Source organism: Panthera uncia, assembly GCF_023721935.1.
Source record: "Panthera uncia isolate 11264 chromosome A3 unlocalized genomic scaffold, Puncia_PCG_1.0 HiC_scaffold_11, whole genome shotgun sequence".
NCBI lineage: Eukaryota > Metazoa > Chordata > Mammalia > Carnivora > Felidae > Panthera > Panthera uncia.
Genome location: NW_026057578.1, coordinates 33817419 through 33841359, shown reverse-complemented (window position 1 = coordinate 33841359; position 23941 = coordinate 33817419). Strand labels below are relative to the sequence as shown.

The 23941-nt window shown below is 38.2% G+C and overlaps 1 protein-coding gene across 1 annotated transcript in view; it reads right to left on the bottom strand.

The window, feature by feature from the left end:
* Nucleotides 1-23941, bottom strand: part of PLCB1 (phospholipase C beta 1) — a 400603-nt gene that overhangs the window by 67529 nt on the left and 309133 nt on the right. The window contains exons 12-18 of the mRNA XM_049649824.1: nt 22665-22747; nt 16507-16591; nt 14983-15160; nt 10332-10399; nt 8298-8394; nt 5975-6059; nt 4165-4289 (exon numbers count right to left, since the gene is read on the bottom strand). Of these exons, the coding sequence (XP_049505781.1) occupies nt 4165-4289; nt 5975-6059; nt 8298-8394; nt 10332-10399; nt 14983-15160; nt 16507-16591; nt 22665-22747 (721 nt within the window). The remainder of the gene's footprint in view (nt 1-4164; nt 4290-5974; nt 6060-8297; nt 8395-10331; nt 10400-14982; nt 15161-16506; nt 16592-22664; nt 22748-23941) is intronic.

Genomic DNA, 23941 nt, shown 5'->3' with positions numbered 1-23941 from the left:
GCTCCAGGCTCTGAGCTGTCAGCACAGAGACCGTCCTGGGGCTCAAATCTACGAACCATGAGATCATGACCTGAGTCAAAGTTGGACGCTTAACCCTCTGAGCCACCCAGGCGGCCCCAAGATTTCTTTTTTTTAATTTGCATTTCTTTTACTTACCACCTGTATCTAATTACACAATGACTCCTTTCTAATGAACAAAACTTATTCTTAAAAGTTTTCCTAAGACTCAGTCAGTGTATGAAATGAATGTCCACATGAATTGCAATTTGTAAGGTTAAAAAAAAAAACACATTTTAAGGTCATAGGGAATCTGGGAAGCTGCCATTTGTTCTAGATTGTTTGAGTCATGACTCATCTCTATTTAGGAGGATGGTAGAGAGGTAATGGTAGGATTATTTCAAAGTTCCATGTAACCAATCATTTTTAGAGCAGGGAAAATAAGTGAAATTTTATCTCTCAATTTATTAAGCTATGGTAACTATGATACTAAAATTGGGCAAAATACCAAAAAAAAAAAAAAAAAAAAAAAAAGAAAGGAAATGATGGATTTGAAAAAATAATTGACATCAAAAGTGTAAAAAAATTACAATAGCAAATTGTATGTTCTAAAAAATAACACACAACAAGAAAGTAACATTTATCCCAGGAACAAAAGGATAATTACTTATTGGGATATATATTTACTCACAAAAGAAGAAATGAATATATCATCATCCCAATAAATGCCACATGGCATTTAATAACATGAACATAAATTCCTAAAACACTATTAGTCAATTAGGACGGGTGCATACAGTAGTCCCCACTTAACCATGGGAGATATGTTCTAAGACCCCAGTGGATGTCTGAAACCACAGATAGTACCAAACTCTACATATATTATGTTTTTTTCCTATACACACATAGCTATGATAAAGTTTAACTTATAAATTAGGCACGATAAGATATTAACAATAATAATAAAATAGAACAATAATAACAATATACTGTAATAATGGTTATGTGAATATGGTCTCTCTTTCAAGATATGTTTAAATTTTTTAGTGTTTATTTAATTTTGAGAGAGAGAGACAGAGTGTGAGCAGAAAGGCACAGAGAGAGCATGACACAGAAGCCAAAGCAGGCTTCAAGCTGTCAGCACGGAGCCCAATGCAGGGCTCGAACTCACGAACTGTGAGACCATGACCTGAGCTGAAGTCAGACGCTAACCGACTGAGCCACCCAAGCACCCCTCAAGATGCTGACCTAATGTACTGTACTCACCCTTCTTTTTGTGATGTTTATGAGATGATAAAATGCCTACAGGATGAGAGGAAGTGAGGTGAATGACATAGGCATTGTGATGTAGATGTACTGTTAGGCTACTTTTGACCTGACAATAAGTCAGAAGGAGGATCATCTGCTTCCAGATCCTGGTTGACCACAGGTAACTGAAACCAGGATAAATGAAACTATGGATAAGGGAGACTACTGTACTCCTTTAGTGTGTGAGAGAATATCTGTCTCAGTCATAGCCAACATCTACTCAAAGCTGCCCACTCTTAATACTATTATTTAATACGATTGTAGAATGGTCAGTCCAAAGCACTAGGAAGGGAAAAAAAACATAGATGTGATTACATTGTGATTGTGTATCTGAAAAAAAACAACAGAAGCTACCAGCAGAATAAGTTATTATGAGGGTTTAGAAGGGTGATTATAAAATGAACTTATTTATAAAATAAATATACAAATATCAATATCCAAAAGCAATCTGTTAAAAATATAATGTTAAAAAAAAAGGCTTTCATCTAAAACTATCTCTCAGATGAAGACAAGTGATTTTGCTGAGACCTAATGTAAGAATTTTTATTTATTTATTTATTTATTTATTTATTTCTATTATACAAACTTTTTAATATTTATTTTTGAGAGAGAGAGAAATAGTGCAAGCAGGTGAGGGGCAGAAAGAGGGAGACACAATGTAAGAATTTTTAAAGTGAAGAGAAAAACATTCTTTCTGTGCTAAGAAAAATAAAAAATAAAAGGTGTCAGTTTTCTTCATACTTCTTAAAATTCAAAATTGAATATGATTTTAAACAAAATATTTTTTTCAGTGGGGAGAGGGAAACAATATAACAATTAAACTAATGTAAATTTAATATGATTTTATGCACAATCCATTTCTTTCTCAGTGAGGGCAAGGGAAATAACAGTAAGTAAATTAAATTCATTTGGAATAGGGATCCCACTGGCAATGGCAAGACAAGTACTAAAAATTAATAGCCATGAAGGAGAATATCCACTTCCAGATATTAGACCATATAATTAAGCATTACAATAATAACAGTGAGCTATTGGCTCCAGGAAGGCAGACAAATTTATTAGTAGAGAAGAATATAACTGGAAAAAAATGGACCCAAATTAATCACCTGCCAAAAAGCTACATCTACTAAGTAATTTCAGTTTAGTGTAAAAAAGAATTGATTTCTTACTGAGATTATACACCAAAATTAAATTTGGATGGTTGAAAGAGTCAAATTACAAATTAAAAGGAAAAAAAAAAAAAACATGAGAGAAACAGAAGTAATCTGGGTCTAATCCTGGGGCGGAAAGACTATAATAATAAAAGTAAACCAAGACTCCATAAAATAAAACATGAATCAACCCAATCTCTTCTGTTTCATGAAATATGACAACATGCCCATTATATAAAAAGCGCTGTTGTAAGTGGATAGAAAATTGACAATAGTCCTAAATACGCAGTTTATAAAAACACAAATATAAAAATCAAAACACATATTTAAAATGTTCAACCTAAATAATAATCAAAGAAGTAAAATTAAAGCAACAATGAGAAAATATTTTGTCTGGAATATTATTAGTATTATTATTATTTAATTATAACACTTAACTGAAATCTCAAATGAGAGAGAATACTTCATATCATACACTGCTGATGGAAGAGAAATCCAGTATAACATTTTTTTTTTGAATTTGTTAAAGGCACAGATTTTTAAAAATCATTTTATTTTTTTTTATCATGATAAATGTACTCTTAATCACCATCACCTATTTCACCCATCCCCTCACCCCTTTCCCATCCAGTAACCATCAGTTTGTTCTCTATAGTTAAGCGTCTGTTTTTTGGTTTGTCTCTCTCTTTTTCTCCTTTGCTCACTTGTTTTGTTTCCTAAATTCCACATATGAGTGAGATCATACGGTATTTGTCTTTCTCTGACCAAGCTTATTTTACTTAGCATTATACTCTCTAGTTTTATCCATGCTGTTGCAAATGGCAAGATGTCATTCTTTTTATGGCTGAATAATATTCCTACATACATATATATTTATGTGTATATATATATATATATATATATATATATATATATACCGTATGTGCCTTATCCATTCCTCTATCAACGGATGCTTCCATAATTTGGCTCTTTTAAATAACGCTGCAATACACATAGGGGTGCATGTATCCCTTTGAATTAGTGTTTTGTATTTTTTTGGTAAATGCCCAACATTTTTGATGGACAATTTTGTATATTATACGACGATTCTTGAAACATTCACATATTTTAACAGAGTAATTCTATTTTAGGAACTTTTCCAAAAGAACATTAGGATATACACTTGACAATTTATATTCAAGATGTTCTCTGAGAATTATTTATAGTAGAAAAAAAATTCCCTAATGTCCAGAGATAGGAAATGGGTTGAGTGAATTGTGAAACGTGCTTAATATACAGCTATTAAAATTTTTATCTCTGTATAGCATTTAAATACATACACATTTTAAACAAATGAAAAAGCATGTATATACATAACCCCAAATCCTTACAGATTACAAAGCTGAAAGTTAAGTGTTGATTTTATGAGTGGCAGTGTTCCTGGGCAGTTTTATTGTTTCTTTATGCTTTTCTGAATTTTCCAAATTTCCTACAATATATACATATTACTTCAAAAAGCATAAAAATTTTTGTTTGAAAGTAATATGGAACCGCTAGAAATAAAGACTTGGTTATAAACTATTAAAGATAATTTCTCCATTTTCAAAAGCTATTTTTCTTTTGCAGTGATATTTTCCCTTCATTGAAATCTGCTTCTGTTTGCTTTCAGTCAAGTCTGGAAATACAGCTTTCTAACAGAATGGAAATGAGCTTTAACTGTGCTACTTACCCACAGTTTGAAAATTAAGTGCAACCATTTGGCAACCAGCATTCCAGAAGAGCTGAGGCATGTAGTTGGATGAATCCACACGGGTTCCTTTTGGATATATCCTGCTGAGCTGCATTTTGTTATATCTGGACCATCATGTTAAGTAGTGAATACAATTATAAAAATAATTAGCCCATACCATTAACTTAGAAGCCACCTTCCTTCTTTCTCCATTGGGAAATGAACTAAATATTGATGATCTCATTGGGCTAGTGGATGAAAAATGTCAAAAACTTCTGAACACACAGAATAAATGTGGTTTTATAATATAAATGTACTATAGCACCCTTGCTGAGCCTTGTGGGTGAAAACTAATGAGGAAAAAAAAACGATTAAGTCAAAGTCAGTGTAATTTGGGGGAGATTTTATTGAGGGTAGGCTTAACGATTAAGGACACAGGAGTAAACTCAAGTGTGCCAAAGCACGTGACAGGATGATAACATCTTTGGCGGAAGCAGATAATGTGAACTGCATGGTTGTTTTGAAATGCTTTCTGCTCATTTTTTAACCTTCTCTGAGAAGGTTATTTGCTATATGCTATTTGCCAAGACTGTGGTACTCTTTATGATTGATAGCAAGGTCAAGATAGCACAGAAGGTTCTGACCTTGTTTTGTATGTTAGTTCCTACTGTAATCAGTTTTCCATCTTGAGAACCTTTTAGTTACTGAGTACTATGTAGCTATTAAACAATGCTATGTTCTTAAAACACGACCCTATTACCAAATTTGGTGGAAGTCAGCTAAGATTTTGAGCTCAGGCAGGGAAATTAGGCGTAAAAGGACCTGCACCTTATTTCTGGAAGTTGCTAGCTATAGGATCTAGGGCAAGTCATTTTGCTCTTTTGCGAGTGAGTTTCCTCCTCTGCTTGATAGATTGAACAATCTTTACATCCCAGGCTTATTGTGAGGATGAAATGTGATCAGACATCTAATGTAAGGTCTATAAAACAGTCGATGCTTAATAGTGTGACTTTGTTTATGGAGTTTACATTTGCTCCCTCTCCTCTTGTTGATGAGTTCTAAAAGTCACTTTTTTTTTTTTTTTTTATTTTAGGACTTGTTTCATGAAATTGGGCTGTTTGAGGCATTTACTATTGCTTTCATAAAAAAAATTTAAAGATGTTTCATTTTTAATTTATGGATAAAAATCAAAGTTTTTTGTTGTCAGAATTATCAACAAAGCCATTGTTAGTAATATATGTTTATATTCTGTTTTTTAAGTTTTTGTTTTGTGTGTGTGTGTGTGTGTGTGTGTGTGTAATCTCTACACCCAGCGTGGGGCTCAAAGTTATGACCCCAAGTTCAAGAGTCACATGCTCTTCCAAATGAGCCAGCCAGGTGCCTCTATATTTATATCCTTGTCATCATTCCAACTGTTTTCTGATTGGACATCTATTACATGTATGTGTATACACTGTACATATATCTTACGTATGTATAAAGTATATTACACACTTTACACATGCCGTCCCTAACCCAATGAGCAAACTTGGTGTCACCATATTCAGAAGGATTAAGCCAATTGCCAAAGGACAAAGACGGTGTGAAAATACCCTTGAAACCTGAGCTTCCTTTACTGCAAGATCAGTTCTCTTTTCCATATGCCAGCCCCCGCCTCTCAGCCATGCATCTGAAGCCAGAAACTGTCTATCACACCCAGGTATCAGACATAAGCCATTTCATACATATTCTCCTTTTCAAAACAGAAATCAAATGGCACGTGCGGCTTTGGCTGGGTCATTTCAGCAGTCAATCGTCAAATCAAGGATACTCTACAAATTCCACTGGAGACTTTGTCAGTTGCTCAAGTCCTTTGGTTTCCACGAAGGAAGACATTTCAAAACTTCTATTTCTTTCTGAGTTAACGACAACAAAAAAGGGTGAGGAGTAAAATTCAATGGTACAAGTTATAACGTGTAAGATGGAGGCATATGTTCAGTGAAGTTAGGGCAATGAATCCTCATTGTATAACTTTATATATGTATTTCTTCAGTCAAAGCTGAGTTTTCTAAGAAGCTGTCTCTTCTAATACTACCTGAGTCAGATTTGCTTATGGTCATGCAAGTTAGGGATACAATGGCATTAGGATGGGGAAATGGATTTTAGATATGGCTAGAGTGGTCAATGAAAGTTATTTCAAAAGAGGAAGAACCCTGGGGGGACTCTTTTGTTCTAAATCCATTCAGACTGGTTTTTCTGACTCTCTCTTTTACACCCCACCTTGTCATTGCCTCAGTTTATACACACCCCCTCAGTTCAAGTAACTAATGTGACATTAAGATTAGGGTATTTCAAAGCAGAAGGATCCTTGGACCTTTTCTAGTCTGATGGCCTCATTTTCAAATTGGATAAGAGAGGCTGGAGAGATGAATGTGTTAGATATCTCAATATAATACAAAAGCAATATTTTGAAAGTGGAATCCAAACTTCTGATTAGAATGGAAGAAACAAAACAAAGTTGTTTTAGTTTGTAAAGTCTAAGAGTCCGACAGCTTCTCTGTCCTCTTCCCAACTAAAATTCAAAGTGTTACACACAGTACTGAGGCAAATGTCATTCAGAATGGTTGCACAGTTCTCAGTTTTTAAATGGAGTTCCCTTTGATGCATTTCCCCCTCTTTGATGCCCACTTTCCATGAATAAAGCCTCACTGTTCTTTCTAATATAACCTGGAGTCTTTTATGCATCTATCTCCTTATCTTCCCCAATTTTTAATCAGCTCTAAAGGAAAACCTTACTTCTCTTATTTTGGCCCATCAAAAACCTATTTTCATATGACTAATTATTTTAAGCATTACTGCTAATTAAAATTAAGTCAATTCAGTAGGTGCTTTGTAACATATGTGCGGTATTATTTTTTTTTTTTTGATGTACAGTATTCTTTTAAAAAAATAAAGTGATACAATGATATCAAACACAAGGAGAAACGGACTTGTTTGTAAATCTTTGGTCCATGCTGTTGTGACCAGGTTTGAAGGATGTTCTTTCTCAATCTGGCTAGTTGTTTAGGAGCTTTTGACTCATAAATTAGGCAAACTCATTTTACAGCCAAAGAAAACTATAGAAATATAAAAATTACTACTTTAGGATGTTTCAAATTGAACAACTTGTGGTAAGATGCACCAGCAATTACAGAAATCAAAAAAAATGTTGGAATATTTATATATAAACTGTATTAGAAGTTAAATTCCTCATTGTAGAGATACAGGTACCATATACTACAAAGTTGAAGCTCTTTGGGCAAAATTATACAATTATACATTAGTGTGTACGGTAGAAGCTTAGATTTTGATGTATCTATAAAACTATGCCTTATAAGAGGCTGTTATATTTCAGCAAAAATTCTGCCTTTAAAAGCACACTCATAAAAGCAGCTAAAATGTCTCAAGGATTCTCTTAACCTGATAGCATCTTACATTTCATACAAAAAAGGGGGGGGGCAATTTCACAAAAGAGCTCTTTTCTTCAGGTGGGGGAAAGATGCTATTTTTTTTTCTTTGCATCCAGTATGGATGTGTAGTTGGAGGAAGAGAGAACACAAAATGATGTGAAGTTAATGTTATAAAACAGGCTGGACAAATGGAATGTGTGTGAAGTGATTGATTTGGTTCTATTTTTCGTTATGAGGGTTAACCACGTCTCTGGCTGCTCCCTGCTCCCCCCCTTCTGGGGGGCGAGTAGATAGTTTATTTCAACACTGTCTCTTATATACGGAAGGAGCCCATTATGTTGTTGAACAAAAACGACTGTGAAACTCTCAATCAGCTGTACTCTGGCCTAATACCTTTCAGATAACTGTGTGTGGCCTACACCCCATGACGAATTTTGGGGTAACATCGTGGAATACTTTCTTACATGGTTTTAATCGTCAACTCAGGCACGTATTCAAGACTTCACAGAATAGTTCTGTTAAGGGTAACATTCTTTGTTCTAACTACCTTGTATTTAAGATATATTCATTATAGTCTCCCCCTCTCTCTGCCCCACCTCCACTTACTCCCTCTCTCTCTCTCTCAAAATAAATGAACATTAAAAAACGATTTAAGATACACTCATTATATATCACATTAGAGGTTCTTCTCCAGGGAAAACTTACTTTTTGAAGTTTCAAAGGACTCAAACTTGACTGGCTGAATATAGTTCACCAGGTTAGACATCTCTTCTGTGGCCATGGCCTCACTGCCAGCAGTACCCTGGAAGCAGAAATAAAATGACATTCCCAGAGTCAGCATTACATTACCAAGGATTACGTTCCCAGGGCAATGATCAAGCGGCTCATGAGAGAGAACACCATCCCTTCTCTTCTGAAAATGATTATCGCCAATAGGAAAATTCACCACAGGAGAAAATTTACTTGTATGTTAGGCAAATATGGGGTGGCATATGGGGTGTTTAGGGGCAGCTCCCAGTGTGCTTGGTGACCAGCAGTATCAGCCTGCGAGCTTATTAGAGACGTAGCATCTCAGCCTCCACCACTGGCCTCCTGAATCAGAATCTGCATTTTACTAAGGAGATTCAAATGCACATTACAGTTTGAGAAGCACTGAGCTATATGTCACTGGTCATAGCAAAAATTCCTTAGCTGATGTCTAAGGTTAAGAAATCAAGAAATCAAGAATTCACTGTACAAGATGAAAATTAGTATGTAATTGACTGCCAGTGAACCAAAAAAAATTTGTTTTTAAAAAAAGGTTGCCTTGTGGAAATAGGTTGGGGTCGGTGAACAAGTATTAGTTTTCTTTATAAATGTTCATCCCTCCCTGCCTTCTTGGTTCCTGTGTGCCTATCAAGCAAGCAGTACAGGGGTTAGTAGCTAAGATTCTAAAGCCAGATTGCTTCATTTCAAATTCCAAGCCCACCACTTAGAAGCTGTGCAATCTTGGGCAAATTACTTAACTGCTCTGTGCCTCAGTTTACTCACCTGTTAAATTAGAATAAAAACAGTCCCAATAGCATATTGAACTTTTGCAATCATTAAACGAGATAATTTATGTGAAAGAGCTCAGAACAGTACCTGGCACATAGTAAAAACTCATGTTACTTTAGTATTACTTGCTATTACATATCACTTTGATGAAGTTTTTAATAAAGGAGAAAACCGATACTGCAGTATTGGCATGGACAGACCTCTGTAGACTGATCTAATATTCTCTCCCATTTTTAGAAGAGAGAATACATGCAGACATGATTTCTTTTGAAAACGCCTGTAGCAATATTTAGGTTAAATGTTAATTGGGAAATATTCATTTGCAAATGGGCCATCCAATTAGTAAGGCAGTTTTGAATGGACAAGAATCAGTGATAAAAGTTATGCACAATTGAAATAATTACCAGGAAGAACTACTTTACCAGGCCTGTTCATAGTTTTCTTCCGGACACTAACTTGAAATTTAGTGGAGGAACATAATTAATCAAAACTTTAGACAACATTAAAGGAAATAAGTGTAAGAGGAAGAACATTATGTAAGAACAGCTTATTATTTGTTATTTATACCTGAGACAGACACTTTCCAATATATTTGAGGGAATATTCAGTGTAAACTTTTGGATTAAGACTCTTGCTAAAACAAAGTTTTGAAATTCGAATGGACTTATCTCAGATTCACTTCTAGATCTTGTGCAATTAACATTTCTGAGCTGATGAAGTTATTTGGGGTGTTTTAGCTTACATCATCAGTAAGGAGCTCTAGTGATTTCAAAATTACAACAATGGAATTAATGTCATATTTCTGAACATTTCTCCAAAACCCCACGTTTTCTCTGGATTTGGGGCCTTTTGACCAACAATTTAATTGCCTCAAAAATTGAAGCAGGCATTGGATGTCACAAATTTTGAATTCACCTTCCAGAGACCCCATTTGATGGAAGGAAGTTTTGGCAGCATTGATCATCACAGAGAACTTTTGCTCAATGCTGTGCTTATTCCTTTAGTGACTCAAGTGCACATTTTTAGTGATTCAAGTGCACATTTTCATTTTCCAACAGGGTAGCAGGTTTAAAATGAACAGTGACGCTTTTGACCACTAGATGGCAGAAGGAGACCATGAACTATATGTCCAGATGGCACAGCAGGGACTGACAAACTAGGGGATGAGCTTCTGTGACCAGAAGTCAGTTCCTAGACACCTACCTCATCCATTGAAGATTTTTTACAGTCGTCATCATCATCATCGTCGTCACTCTCAGTATCAGCTTCCCCTGTCAAATTTTAATAACAGATCATGAAGTAAACAAACATTTACAAGTTTGAAGCACATGTTAACAGGTGCATTACAAAAAATTTCCTTGGAAATTGGCATAACACTGTTTTAAAATTATTCATTTGGATATTTAAATTTTGTAAATTATATAGAATTGTATTGAGATTTGGAATATGGATATTTTCTCTAAATTTACTTTGTGAATACCATTTGAAATGTCCAAATTCTATTAAAAACTCTTAACATTTTTATCAGTATGTTTAAGAAAATATGGCGTCATCTACATTTAGCTTTCTATGGTACACACATCCTATATGGACGTGTACGTTGTCTTTGGGGGTCTCTAGGACTCTGAAAGATAAACTCTCTTTTTCCCACTTTTCCCTCTTTTTCTGAGCCTTGATTCTTCCATGTGATGCTTACAGCACTCAGTGACTTTACCGCTACTTTTCTGAGGCCATAGAGGACCTCACAGTTAAGGCTGAGTATTTGATCTGGGACAGGAAAGGCAGGGCTGTGGCAGCACACCTGATTACACAAAAATTGTAAAGTAACTATTGTATCTTACGATTTGCCTGCAGGCTTATTTGATGGATGCATTGTCATTCATTTAAACAATGCATGTATCTTAGAAAACGGTGACATTCTGTTTCAAAAAGCAGGATAAAATGCATGAACCCTTAAAATAATTATGCATAGAAATCTGCTTTGGTCAGACATAATTTAGCTGCATATTTAGCCAACACACAGTCATTTCAATGGATTATTTTTCCTCTCTGAAGATTTGGTGGATGATTCCTCTCCTTAAAAATTCACACCAGCATGAAGTATTAAATTCTTCCACAGCCTTGGGTCTCAGTCTCACCTGATAATATCAGTTTTGTAAAAAGATTTTCAAGTAAAATACTAAAGAAGGCATTATATGATTTGACTACTATCTTTCAGCGTTCACACAGTGCCATAACAGTACAAGCCCAGTAGATGGCTATATTGGCTCTACAATGAGGTAACTTGCACTGGCTAGGTCCTCCCCCCTCTCAAATCTTGTGAAAGTTAGCAACCCTGTTCAATCTATGTAAATGACACAGTGTCCACAGCATGTCTTCCAAAAAGCTTATAAATGTTTTCATTTGACTAGCAAAGGTCAATCAATTACTGAATAGTAGCAGTGAGCAAAGTATTCATGAAGTATCTTTAGAGGGAAAAGATTTCCAGGACCAGTAAGTCTTATTATTTATGGCTCGTTTATTGAAAGAAAGCACATGCAACCACTTTATGATACTTACATTGTGTTAGTTAATACAGGGAATCCATTATAATTTGGAAAGAAAACATATCTCATTATATACCAACACATTCTTTTGGAGGTTGGCACTTAATTGTTTTTTATAATCAAATGTGTTGCCCCAAGTTCTTTTTACTTTTTTTTTCTTGCTTTTTAATTAGAGAGGGGATTCTTTTTTTTTTAATTGAGTAATTTCAAAGGTTGTTTGGCAAAAGCAAGTAACAGTGCTTCATGTGATATAACAACAGACCATTAATTTCATAATCCTCCATCAGGTAATTCTTTAGTTTATGTGGGAAAGAAGTAATTTGTCTTCCTTTACTCTATGAGCAGGACCCTGGTTTCTCCCTCATAAGTCTTCTGAGAGATCTTGGAGGAAACTTAAGACCATAAAACCTTGAACCATAAAAAAAATCGACTTTATCCTAGTTCTTTAAGACAAGTGTACTGGCAAAGGGCTGAATCTTGGAAAAGGCACCTGGCCAACAAGCACCATGATAAGTAAATTAGTTTTGAAATAAGAACCATTCCATGTTTTTCAAGTTACTTGAGTTCCCATTACCAGAGAACATCTACAAACCAAATGGCAAATTAGTAGGGCACATTATTCAAAAGACTACCTACATATTAAAATGTCCAAAATTTTCCATTGAAATAAATAAAGATTGCACAACAGACCATGGGGCTAGCTTAGGAAATCTACTGAATTACTAACAGATTGCTGTTCTTCTCTGTATTAAGCAATAATGTTCAATGCCTGTAAAAATTGTTATTTGTGTTATGCATCCAGTTAATTAAAAGGGAGAGAACTGGTAGTGGGAAAGGGAGATGGGGAAACAAGTTCCTGTATGCAAAGGAAGACTTGGTTTCTTCCCTAGATTCAAGGGTTTCAAGAACTGTAAACCTTCAGAAACAACATTCTTACTGAGAACAAGAGTTAGTTTTGAAAAAAGAATCAGAATAATGTATTAATGCTTGAAATACACACTCAAAAACTACCGCCCCCAAAAAACCTTTCAAATAATTATATATTTGTTGGTAAGAATTTTGCTCTAAACCATAAAAGAAATTGGCCATTGAGATGGAAACATACAAGAAAAGATAAATCACTGATTTGGTTAACCTTTTTTTTCCCCACCAGATTGCTCTAGAATTTACATTTTAACTTAAAATTATTTTGAAATCTTTTTAAAAATGTTTTTTAATGTTTATTTATTTTTGAGAGAGAGACAGAGTGCAAGTAGGGGAGGGGCAGAGAAAGAGGGAGACACAGAATCTGAAGCAGGCTCCAGGCTCTGAGCTATCAGCATAGAGCCCAACTGACGCAAGGCTCGAACTCATAAACCATGAGATCATGACCTGAGCCGAAGTCATATGCTTAACTGACTGAGCCACCCAGGCGCCCCTATCCTGAAATCTTTTAATTGATACACAATAGATATGCAGAGAAGTACACATACCATATATATACAGAGTGATGAATTTTCACTGACTAAACAGACCTTAGTAACCAGTATCCAGATCAAGAAACAAAATAAAACCAGTGTCCAGAGGCCCCGTTGGATGCCCTTCCAGTCATTTCTTCAAAGGTAACCATTTCCTGACCTCTAATTTCATAGGATAATTCTGTCTGTTTTTGTACTTTATATAAATGGAGTCATACAGTGGATTCTGTTTTTGTATTTGAGTTCTTTTACTCAACAGTATGTTTCTGAGCTGTATCCATATTGGTGTGTGCGGTTTTAGACTGTTATTGCTGCATATTAATCCATGGTGTGAATATACCACAACTAATGATGGCACTCGTCATCCAGTTTCCAATTTTTGGCCATTCTGTGTAGTGTTGCTCTGAGCAATTCTTGTGCATCTCTCTTGGTGAATATCTATACACGTTTCTGTTGGGTATATACCTAGGAATGGAATCCCTGGGACCGAGGGTGTGCATATGTTCAGTTTTGCAAATACTGCCAGTTTTCCAAAGTGATTGTTCCAATGTGAGTTAAACTTTCCATTCAAGAACTTCCTAGATTCAAGCTTCAAGTTTCCTCCACTTACTCACCCTCCAATCAGGAGAGCCCTTTTCAGATTGCCAAGATTCTGATTAAAGCTAAAAAAGAAACCAGACTAAATGACAAATAATTCAAAGGAAATGGGGTGACCACTTGAAGTCTTTTCTCATCATCCGTAAAAATCTATTTCAACTTAAATCTAAAAGGAAAATTAATGATACTAAGCATCACCTAGAAGCTTTGATAGATAATTCAATTGCCTTTACCTTTTTACATTTTAAAAGAGATCTGTAAAATATGGATGAGTTGAATTGCCCAGAACTCTTCAGCATATCATCAATGAGAACACATTCAGTGAACATCTTGTGCCCAGACCCAAGTTAATGTTAAGGTATCATTGCCCTTGAGAAGCTTAAACTCATGTGATCACTCCAAACATTATTTGGCCGATGTAGTAGACAGACCACAAAACCATATGGCTCCCCCAAATGACCATGTCCTGGGGATATGTTCTGTGCCCTGTGAATATACAGCAAGAGGGGCTTTGCAGATAGATTAAGATTGAGCTGGGGAAGATTATCCTGGTTTATCCAAATGGGTCCAATGTAATGGTGTGAGTTCCTAAAAGCAAAAGAACTTTCTTGCCTCTGGTCAGAGGCAGGTATGATGACAGAAGTGAGATGGGACATTCCTGGCTTGAAACTGGAGGAAGAGACCATAAGCCAACAAATGTGGGTGGCTTCTGGAAGATAGAACAAGCAAAGAATAGGATTCTCCAGAGCCTCCAGAAAGGACAGCAGCCCTGCTGACAACTGGAGGTTGGCCCAGTGAGACCCATGTGGGCCTTCGTACTTACAGAACTGGAGATCATACATTTGTGTAGCTTTTTTTTTGGTTCATTTATTTATTTTGAGAGAAAGAGAGAGAGAGAGAGAGAGAGAGAGAGAGAGAATGAGTGGGGGAGCGTCAGAGAGAGGAAAGAGAGAGAGAATCCCAACCAGGCTCCACACTGTCAGTGCAGAACCCGGAGTGGGGCTCGAACCCACAAGCTGCGAGATCATGAGCTCAGCCTAGGTCAGACGTTCAACTAACTGAGCCACCCAGGCCCCCCCCCCCCCCGCCATTTGTGTAGTCTTAATGAAGCCACCAAATTTGCAGCAGAAACAGAAAACCCATACCATTTAAAAGTGTGTCCAAATAGGAATGTAAAAGTCCTTCTAAGTTAAATTAGAGCAGCAATTCTTAAAACCACACGTAATAGGGAACAAGAGCCTGCCAACCCCTCACCGGCTCCTGGAGATGAGGGCTCAAACACACTGGACGAGTCACTGTACGTGTTGGAGGCTTGTTCTGAGAGCTTCTTTTTGCCACTTCCTTCTGATGACTTATGCGATTTCTTCTTATTTTTCACCAAAATTTTGTACATTAAATCCATAGGGCTTGGAAGAGGAACTCCAGATTCCAGCTAATGGAAAAGAAAAGCACCTTCCTTAACAATACTGCCCCTTTCTTTCAGACCCCCTCCCCAAACCCCCAGCACAGTGTTGGACACCAAGAGCTTCTAGATTATTAGTTACTACGTTCATTACAGCTCATTAGACTGTTCTAAGCATGTGTCCTGCATGGGGGCTACTTCATGGTTCTTTATTTTTTCATGAAAGGAATATTTTAATTACAGAACTCTTATTTTTCCACAACGAATCCCCATGAATCAGACCCACAGAAATGTACTGGGAGATTTGCTAACCCAAAGTTTTATGAGTTTTCTGATGGACCATAAGTCCAACCGTTTTGGTTTGAGGCAGATAGGAAGGCTCTGTCCTGGATTTTCGAAGAAGGGAAGCCAATTAGTGTGGTGTCTGTCAGGAAGGGTTGGTAAAGAAGGGCATGAGCTTCCAGTTGAGCCTACAGAACCAACCTTTCAGATGCATTTTAAAAAGAGCAAACCCCCCATCTGGAAGTAGGTACTAAGCTGCACATGTCCTTGGCATCAGCCCAAGTGGGCTGGTGGTTTCACATTTCCCTGTAGCCCTGAGATTCGAGCTACCTTTATTTGCAAGCATTATTGCCAGTGTTTTCAAGCTTGCACATCTAATGGGAAAATCAATTTCCCATGAGAGGGTTGTTAGATATTATATCAGAGATTATGTGTGCAAGTCCCAAGGTGAGTTATTTTTAGCAAGTCTAGTGAACTCCCCTAAACTGGTCCTTTATTCTTTGCTTACAACAAGTCTGGGGATTGGTATGAAATTGTGTAAGAATGTGTGGAGATGAGGAAAAAGGGTTGAAGAGGGGAAAGCCTACTTTAAGATGTTCCTACTGCTTTTCCTTCCCAAAGCAGGGATGCTTGGCAATAGGAGGCCTGAGTTCTGTTCCACCAAAAGGCACATGCAAGGGAGTGAAGAGTGGATGCAGGGCCAGGTGGGGATCTCATTGTACCACCTGCAAATGTCCCATTTTGCTGAACCATGTCTCTCAAAGGGTGTAACGAGGTTCCATGGGAGATGATCAGAACCCTGTCTGGCCCGGAATGTCTCCATGGAAGATATTTGTGATTCTGGGAATTCTGTAGTCCTGCCGGTCACGTCAGGCAGTGGGGGAGGGACAAGACAGTGAGCAGAGGAAGAGGACAGATGCATGTCTTCCACCCTCAGTGGGGCACACTGCCGGTTTCCTCCTGGTCAGGCTTCATTATCAACTCAATTAATCTTCCCGAGAAACACAAACTTGGAAAGGATGTAAGGAAGTCTCCCCCTAACTCCAGTCATTAGTATGTACATTCCTTCAGCGATAAACCTTGAGACTGCTTACTGGGTATTTTTCCAGTGGTTCCATGAGAAGAGCATCTCCAAAGATCAGTCGGCAATACTCTGCCATCTTGGCTTGCTGCTTTGGGCTAAGGGAAATGAGAAAAAAAGCAAGCAAGGGGGCTTATTTAAAGGGGTTGGACATGATTACTTTGTGTTATTAATTACAAAAAGAAGTGATTTCTTCAACTTACCCTTCAAGACCAATATGTATCACTCTACACCCCTTGTTTACTATCCTGACTTCTGTGAATATGAATACCACATGCAGAGAGACAGTGAAGGCTATTCCTATGGCTAGCCTCCATAGACACAGATGGAGAGGACAGCAGGTCATTTGCCAGTCACTGGATTCTTGAATGCCCCAGAATTATGGGCTCAGTCCCTTTTGTTCAATTTCCTGATTCTAAGTCAAATGCAAGATGCTTGGGGGCAGACCTCAGCCATGACTCCATGTGAATTCTTGGTTGAGATTTGTCTAACCCACAAAGAGCTAGCTGTAAAGGAATGTTTTTAAGGAGGTGAGGGAGGAGAGGAAAGGAAAGGAGAGAGGCAGACAAGGAGGGAGGGAGGAAGAAAGAGAGAGGAAGAGAGAGAGAGAGAGAGAGAGAGAGAAAGAGAGAGAGAGAATCTTAAAACATAGAAGGGCAGTCAGGCCGAAGTGTGTTCACTTGGGAGGGGATTCTGGAGGGAAGATAAGAAGCAGGCACCATGAGGAAAGGTGTCTGCAACTCTTATGTGCATAATAGGGCAGCAGAGGTGGTGTGAGCCTGACTAAGTGCTGGTAAGAATCTGATCTGAAAGAGAAAGGCTGGAGCTGTAGGGCTTGCTGAATTGAGCTCCAGGCTCTCAACCACTCTGGATCTATAAAATGAGGATAATCACAGTTCTTGGAAAAGGACAGAGGATGCCAAGAAGATGAAGCAGAGTAATGGATGCAGATGCCTTTGAGGCATTAGGAGAGTGGGGCGAATGTAAGAGGATCCAGAGTTACCAGGCAGCACCCACCAGCTAGACTGGGCAACTTGCGGTCTGGCTACCACATAAACACAGTCGGTACGAGGGAATATCTGCCATCTTTCAATACTCCTGATTCCTTTGACCTTTTAAAAAGCAATAATATTTTTTTCTCATTCTGTAGAATGTTAAGTATCATTATAAAGGTATCCAATTCCATTGGGTTTTATGGACTGTGAGTTTGATCTACAGGCTGTCAAACTTGATTTCCAATAGTTGCCTCTACATGCTGCAATGTTAATACATTTTCACAAAACTGGGATTGCAGTAAGAATAAGTAAGTGATAAAAAGCCTTATTTACCACAATTCAAAACAATTCTAAAGTGTGATTCTTAATTTTCTTTCTCTCTTCCATAACTGTTAAGCCTGGAGCATGGACTCCCCACCCCACCCCGCCCTAGATGGGGGATGTTCTAGGGATTCAAATTGTATTGCAATGGTCCCTAGGGAAAACCACTATATCCTTTTTAAAAGGCGTATATTTTGGGGGTCAAATGAGTTCTCCGGGTTTCAACTAGAAGCCCGAGGTCACTGCTTCATTGAAACTGCAGGGAGAGGCAAAGAAGAGGTTCACAGAACTTGCCAAACCCTGTACAACACCCCCCCCCCCCCAACACACACACACACTTGCTCATTGTCCTTTCTTGACCTGGAGGAGGCTTTATTGTGTGGCCTGTGTGGTCCTCAGAATATTCCTCACCAGTGTCAAGGCGAGAGGGAAACCTGTCAGTCAGAGAACGGATCGTGAAAAGCGTAGGGGTAGTTGTTTCAGAACAACTCATTAGAGGCTGGGGAGCAAGCAGAGAAGTAGCTGATTTGGCAGAGCAGCCCCGGGCATCTGTTCAGATGCTGTTGCTCAAAGGATAACCAGCCCAGGGGCTCAACCAAGCCTACAGGTTCCTCAGCTGAAGCGGAGACAAGTCCATCTATCCCGGGCCCACATGCTCCAGGCTACACAGAAGAAACTGTCCAAACCCTCTGACTTTCACAGATGGCACTACCATGTGTCACAGAGCTTTGCTATTCCAAGTGTGGCCCATGGACCGGTAGCATCCACAGCCCCTGAAGCTGGTCAGAAATGCAGATTCAAGGCCTCCAATGCAGAATCTAAGTCAGAATCTCTGGGGAAACAGGACTCGGGGGTCTTCACAAACCCTCTAGGCGATTCTGATGCACCCTCAAGTTTGAGAACTGTTCTGATAGAGTAAAAAGAGTCAACAGGTGCTGATGTAGCTGCTGTTTTTCTAGAGTATTGGAACTTGGGGTTCCTTTGATCAGAGACTTACAGTAAAGAGGGAGACTTTCACCTCAATGCCCTGTTTTAGGATTTTGAGGGGAGCCACATTTTCATCAGTGGAGGGATTTTGAGGTGATGTTCCAGGTGTTGCTAACCAGGTAGCAGGCAGAGTCCTCTGTCCTTTGTCAGGCTGTCCCCAAATCAGGCTTTAGGAAGGATTTTGCTGGAGCAAAATCTGACTTTATTCCAGTAAAAAATCACTGAGCTGTTAGTGCTGCAGGTGTTGGGGCCTAGGGCCAGGTCCTGATTCACTGAATTGGGAGAGGAGTCCTGGAACCTGCATTGGTAACAAGCCTGTGGGTAGTTCTGACATGGATAGTTCCACAGTGTTTAAGGTAACACTCTGACACTTCACCCAAATAACCCCAGGTCTTAAGAAAATGTTGCTTCCTCGGCAGCATTGGTATGGGGCCTGAGATTATGGATTTCTTTTTTTTCCTTTTAAGTGAACTCTACCCCCACCGTGGGGCTCAAACTCATGCCCTGAGATCAGGATTTGCATGCTCTATCAACTGAGCCAGCCAGCCGCCCCAACTCTGCATTTCTGACAAGCTCCTCAATGATGAGGCTGCTGCTGGCCCACAGATCAACCACACTCCGGGAAGCAAGGATCTAAGTCTGACCTAGACATTTTAAAATCTACCTCAAGATCAACTGAAATGAAGAGAACAAGAGGCAGTTTTCCAAGAAGAAGTAATATGTGCTACTTGGTAATCAGGCTATTCACGTTCTCCCCAAACTCACACACCCACCTGACAGGGAACGGACTCAGAGCAGAGAGCAAACTGAATAGAAAAAGTCAGAGGAAAACAAAGCAACTTTGTGGGTCAGAGCTGTGGAAGTAAAAGACATTCACACTGCAGTTACAGAGCAAGAATAAAAAATTCCTGAAGCACTCAGAGCATCCACATCAGCTACCAAGGAGATGAAGTGACAGGAAATACTCACAAATACATTTGGAGTTTGGGCCGTAGCAGGCACATCTGGATATATGAAATACCCCTAAAATGTAGGAACCTGGCCAGGTGGTCAGTTTTCTGACAAAGGAATGCACCCCATGAAATGTCATGGTGTAAACCCCCCACGTTGAACTAAACCAACCTCCTTCTCTATAGATGAGGAAGCTCTTACCCACGGAGATTAAGGACCTTGTCCAAAATCTCACATTATCTGTGGCTGACCCAGAACTAAGGGTTACTTCACTTGAATTCAGTATAGAATTCTTTTAATGAAAATGCTAGCTTACAAATTAGGTGGAGCATCGGAGCTGGCTAGGGCCTTTTTTTTTTTTTTTTTTTTTTTAAGATTTTGAAGTCTCATTTCTACAAATTCAAAATCAGGTGTGGGAGTGCAGCTCAGGAATCTGCATTTTATGGGATTCTGATATAGCAGGTGGAGAAGGAGAAGTTGCCAGCAGCTCATGGCAGACTTCCCTTTGTTGTCCACAGATAGGTAATTTCAAGTATTTGGAGAGAAAACCAGAAGATCTCGTGGATTACTTCCTTTCTTCCAGTGTGAGTTTCTTTTGTAACCTGAACCAGAGTTCTGAATCTGGCATTTTGTATACGCAGCACACAGGAAAATAAAATGGTCCACTAGAAATGGCAAGCAGGTTGCAGATGTTTTTGGGAAGTGTGTCCCAGGGTCACTGGGTTGAGCAGGATTCGGAGGTTAATTTCTAGGGTTAGTAGGAAATAGGGCTGCAAGTGAAGAACTATGTCTGCCACTGGGTTCAGCAATGAGGTGAGTGGCCCACATGTCAAGCACAGGGTTGTACCAGCAAAGGGAAAGCTTATAAATTTTCTTTGGGTGTGTGAGTCCTCCCAGGAGAGGACTGAAGCAGAGCAATTTTGATATGTGAAGCTCAAGGCAATGGAAATGTGAAGCAAATAACTGTCTCTCACGAGAGACTCCAGGATCTTAGTATTTCACTGCCATCAGATTATGTCGATGGTTTGGGGTAAATTTCATGGTGTCCTTGGTTTCCTTTGTTACATATGAATTATTAATAAACTTTTAATAGCTAAATTTCTCATTTTTTAAACCAGAAAGGGCAGTATTGTGGTACTATCTTTTGGCTTTTGTGTACAATGCAGGGATTAGTTTTCAAGCCCTGTTTTGGTTCTCTGTATGTTTGATGTTGAAAACCACAAAAAATATCCTGTGGTTAAGGGTCACAAACCACATAAAAGTGAACAGTTACAGGCAGTTGCCTTGTGGATGCTCTGGTTGCCTTAATTCGATGTTTTGAAGGCTCCTGATGTATCTGCTTAGGCACAGGGATAGCGTTGGTTAAATGTGTGAGTTTTGAAGCCAGACCAACCAGGTGTGAATCCTAGCTCTGTCACCTCTTAGCTGCATGGCCTTGGGTAAGTTACTCATTCTCTTCGGGGATGAGTTCCAACATCTGTGAAATAGGGATTATCATAGTAATATTTATTCTTAGGAGCACCTGGGTTTGTGGTGAGGGTCACATGAACTTATATGTGGAAGGCGGCTGGGCACAGAATATAAATTCAATAAATATTAGCTGTTATGTTTCTGGTGGTAGTGGTTGTTGATACCTCTCTGGTTATCTTATAGCAAAGTTCAATGAAGCAGATGTGAGAATCAAGAATGGAACTATAGCTTTTCATCTTGTCTAGTTTATACAAAAACATTTCTTGCAGAAAATAAATGTGCTAGATTTAGAGATATTTCTCTAAAAAGGACGCAATACATCAACAGGTCTGGGAATGACAGTGCCTGAAAGAAGGCGCTGAAGCACTGTTAGAGCTCAATTACAAACGGACTGGCTGAGATGAGAAAATGCTCATGCGCAAGTCAGAGCTGTCACAGCAAATGAGGTATTAAATACAGCAACGAAAGGGAGGCGCTCCCTTTAGTTCCAAGAGAAATAGCAGTGAAACAATCAATTATTTTCTCTTCAATTGACCCTCAGAAGTGTTAGAAAAACTATCTGCCAAATGATTAAATCATTCATTGGATGACTGTTTCCCAGTGAAACAGAACCAAGAGCTGGTAAATGTAATATGGATTTCCTGAGGGCAGACTAGAAATACAGATAATTATAAAATTGGTTACTTCAAAGTAAGGTCTCTTTCCATGTATACATTAACAAATAATCACATTTAAGTACTTGGAAATTCCTCAAGCTGAAATTTGTGCATGACCAAACTGTTTCTTTTAAGATTTTAGTGAATTCTTAAATAACTGGTGAGTTAATGCATGTGTCACAAACTAGTTGGAAAAAGGGAATCAATAAGTGATCTGGGAAAGACTTTCAATGAGAAGGGGGGGAAAAAAGGAAACTGTGAGCCAAATTAGGACAGTTGCTGTTGGCTTTTAGTTGAGAAATCTAGCTTAGGTCATTGAAATGAAAAAGAGGGCTTCACAAATATTCTTTTGAGCAATGGTATACACTATACCAGTCTTCAGACATTAATTCTATGGACTAGAATTTTAGTTTCTTGAATTTTGATTCAATACAAAGAAGACTCTTTCATTTTGGAGCATTTTAAATTGGGCAACTATAGGGTAAACTCATACCCATATTTTAGATATAAATGTGTCTTACTCTGGTATTTTGTGATAAAATGAATATAAAAGACTTTAGGCAAACTATCTTTTCTTTGTGTGGCTTAGCGATAAACGCTAAGTGGATTATTATGTTAATGAGATTTGAATGAATGAATCCCATCATATGCAGATGAAAACATGACACTTCAGATACAACATAATTGAGGAACACCATTAATAATATCAAATGGTCTTAAATCTGATGAACAATTATTAAACATGCCCTATTTGGGAAAAAGACTCCCCATTGAATGTGTGGAATACTTACGAATCTACGTGGTTCTCAAATGAAAGCAGAATTGGAAAAGGTGATGTCTTAAATGCACACTCAGCAATTGCTTCTATCACTTCCTAAAAATGAGAACACATGTATATTCAATATGCCAGAATGCTACTGTGTATATACATTTTCCCTTAATGTGGCTGCCTTTTTCATTCATAGAATTGTATGGAATGGCCTGAAATCACCAGGAGGCATTGCAGGAGCTGCCAAACTATACATTTTCTGACTCTGGACTTAAAAAAGTGGAAAGAAAGAAGACTGATTTGGTGGAGAGGGGGAGACACAATTGTAAAGGAGAACAATTCTTCTATTTGCTAGTTATATTCAGGTATTTTTCTTTTTTAAAAACATTTTTTTTATGTTTATTTCTGAGACAGAGAGAGACAGAGCATGAGTGGGGGAGGGGCAGAGAGAGAGGGAGACACAGAATCAGAAGCAGGCACCAGGCTCAGAGTTGTCAGCACAGAGCCCGATGCGGGGCTCGAACTCACAAACCGTGAGATCATGAGCGAGCTGAAGTCGGTCGGTCAACAAACTGAGCCACCCAGGCGCCCTATATTTGGGTATTTTTCTTATGAAAGAAATCTAATCACATTATAAAAAATTTGGACTAGAGAAGGCAACAGTTTTCACCCATAAATTCACCCTGGGAACCAAACGACTGTTGGCATTTGGTTATATTTACTTCTAGTGGGTTTTTCATTTATTAGTATAACTTGGTTTTCATTATAGTAAATAGTCTACTTGTATTTTTTAAGCATTGTTTTTGAGATATCACTTTACTTAAAAGCAACCATTTAAAGTATACAGTTGAATGGTTTTTATTATATTCACAGAGTTGTGCAACCATCATCCCCAACTAAATTAGAAGATTTTTATCACCCCCAAAAGAAGCCATGTACCCATTAGCAGTCACTCCCTATTTTCCCATCCCCCTCCCATGCACCTGCCCAAGGCAGCCACTAATATACTTTCTGTCTCCATAGATTTGCCTATCCCAAATATTTCATATAAATGGAATCATACAGTATGTGGCCTTTTCCATTCTGGTGTCTTTCACTTAGCATGCTTTCAAGGTTCATCCATGTTGTAACATGTATCAGTACTTCATTCCTCAACCTGTGTATTTTAAAAAATGTGTATGTCATAAGGTTTAAAATCTGTATAAAATTCTAGGGAGTAGTAGTATTAATTGATTTAACCATTACCCAACTGTTGGACAGACATATTTAAAGAGCTATCATTCAGATAGTTCTACAAAG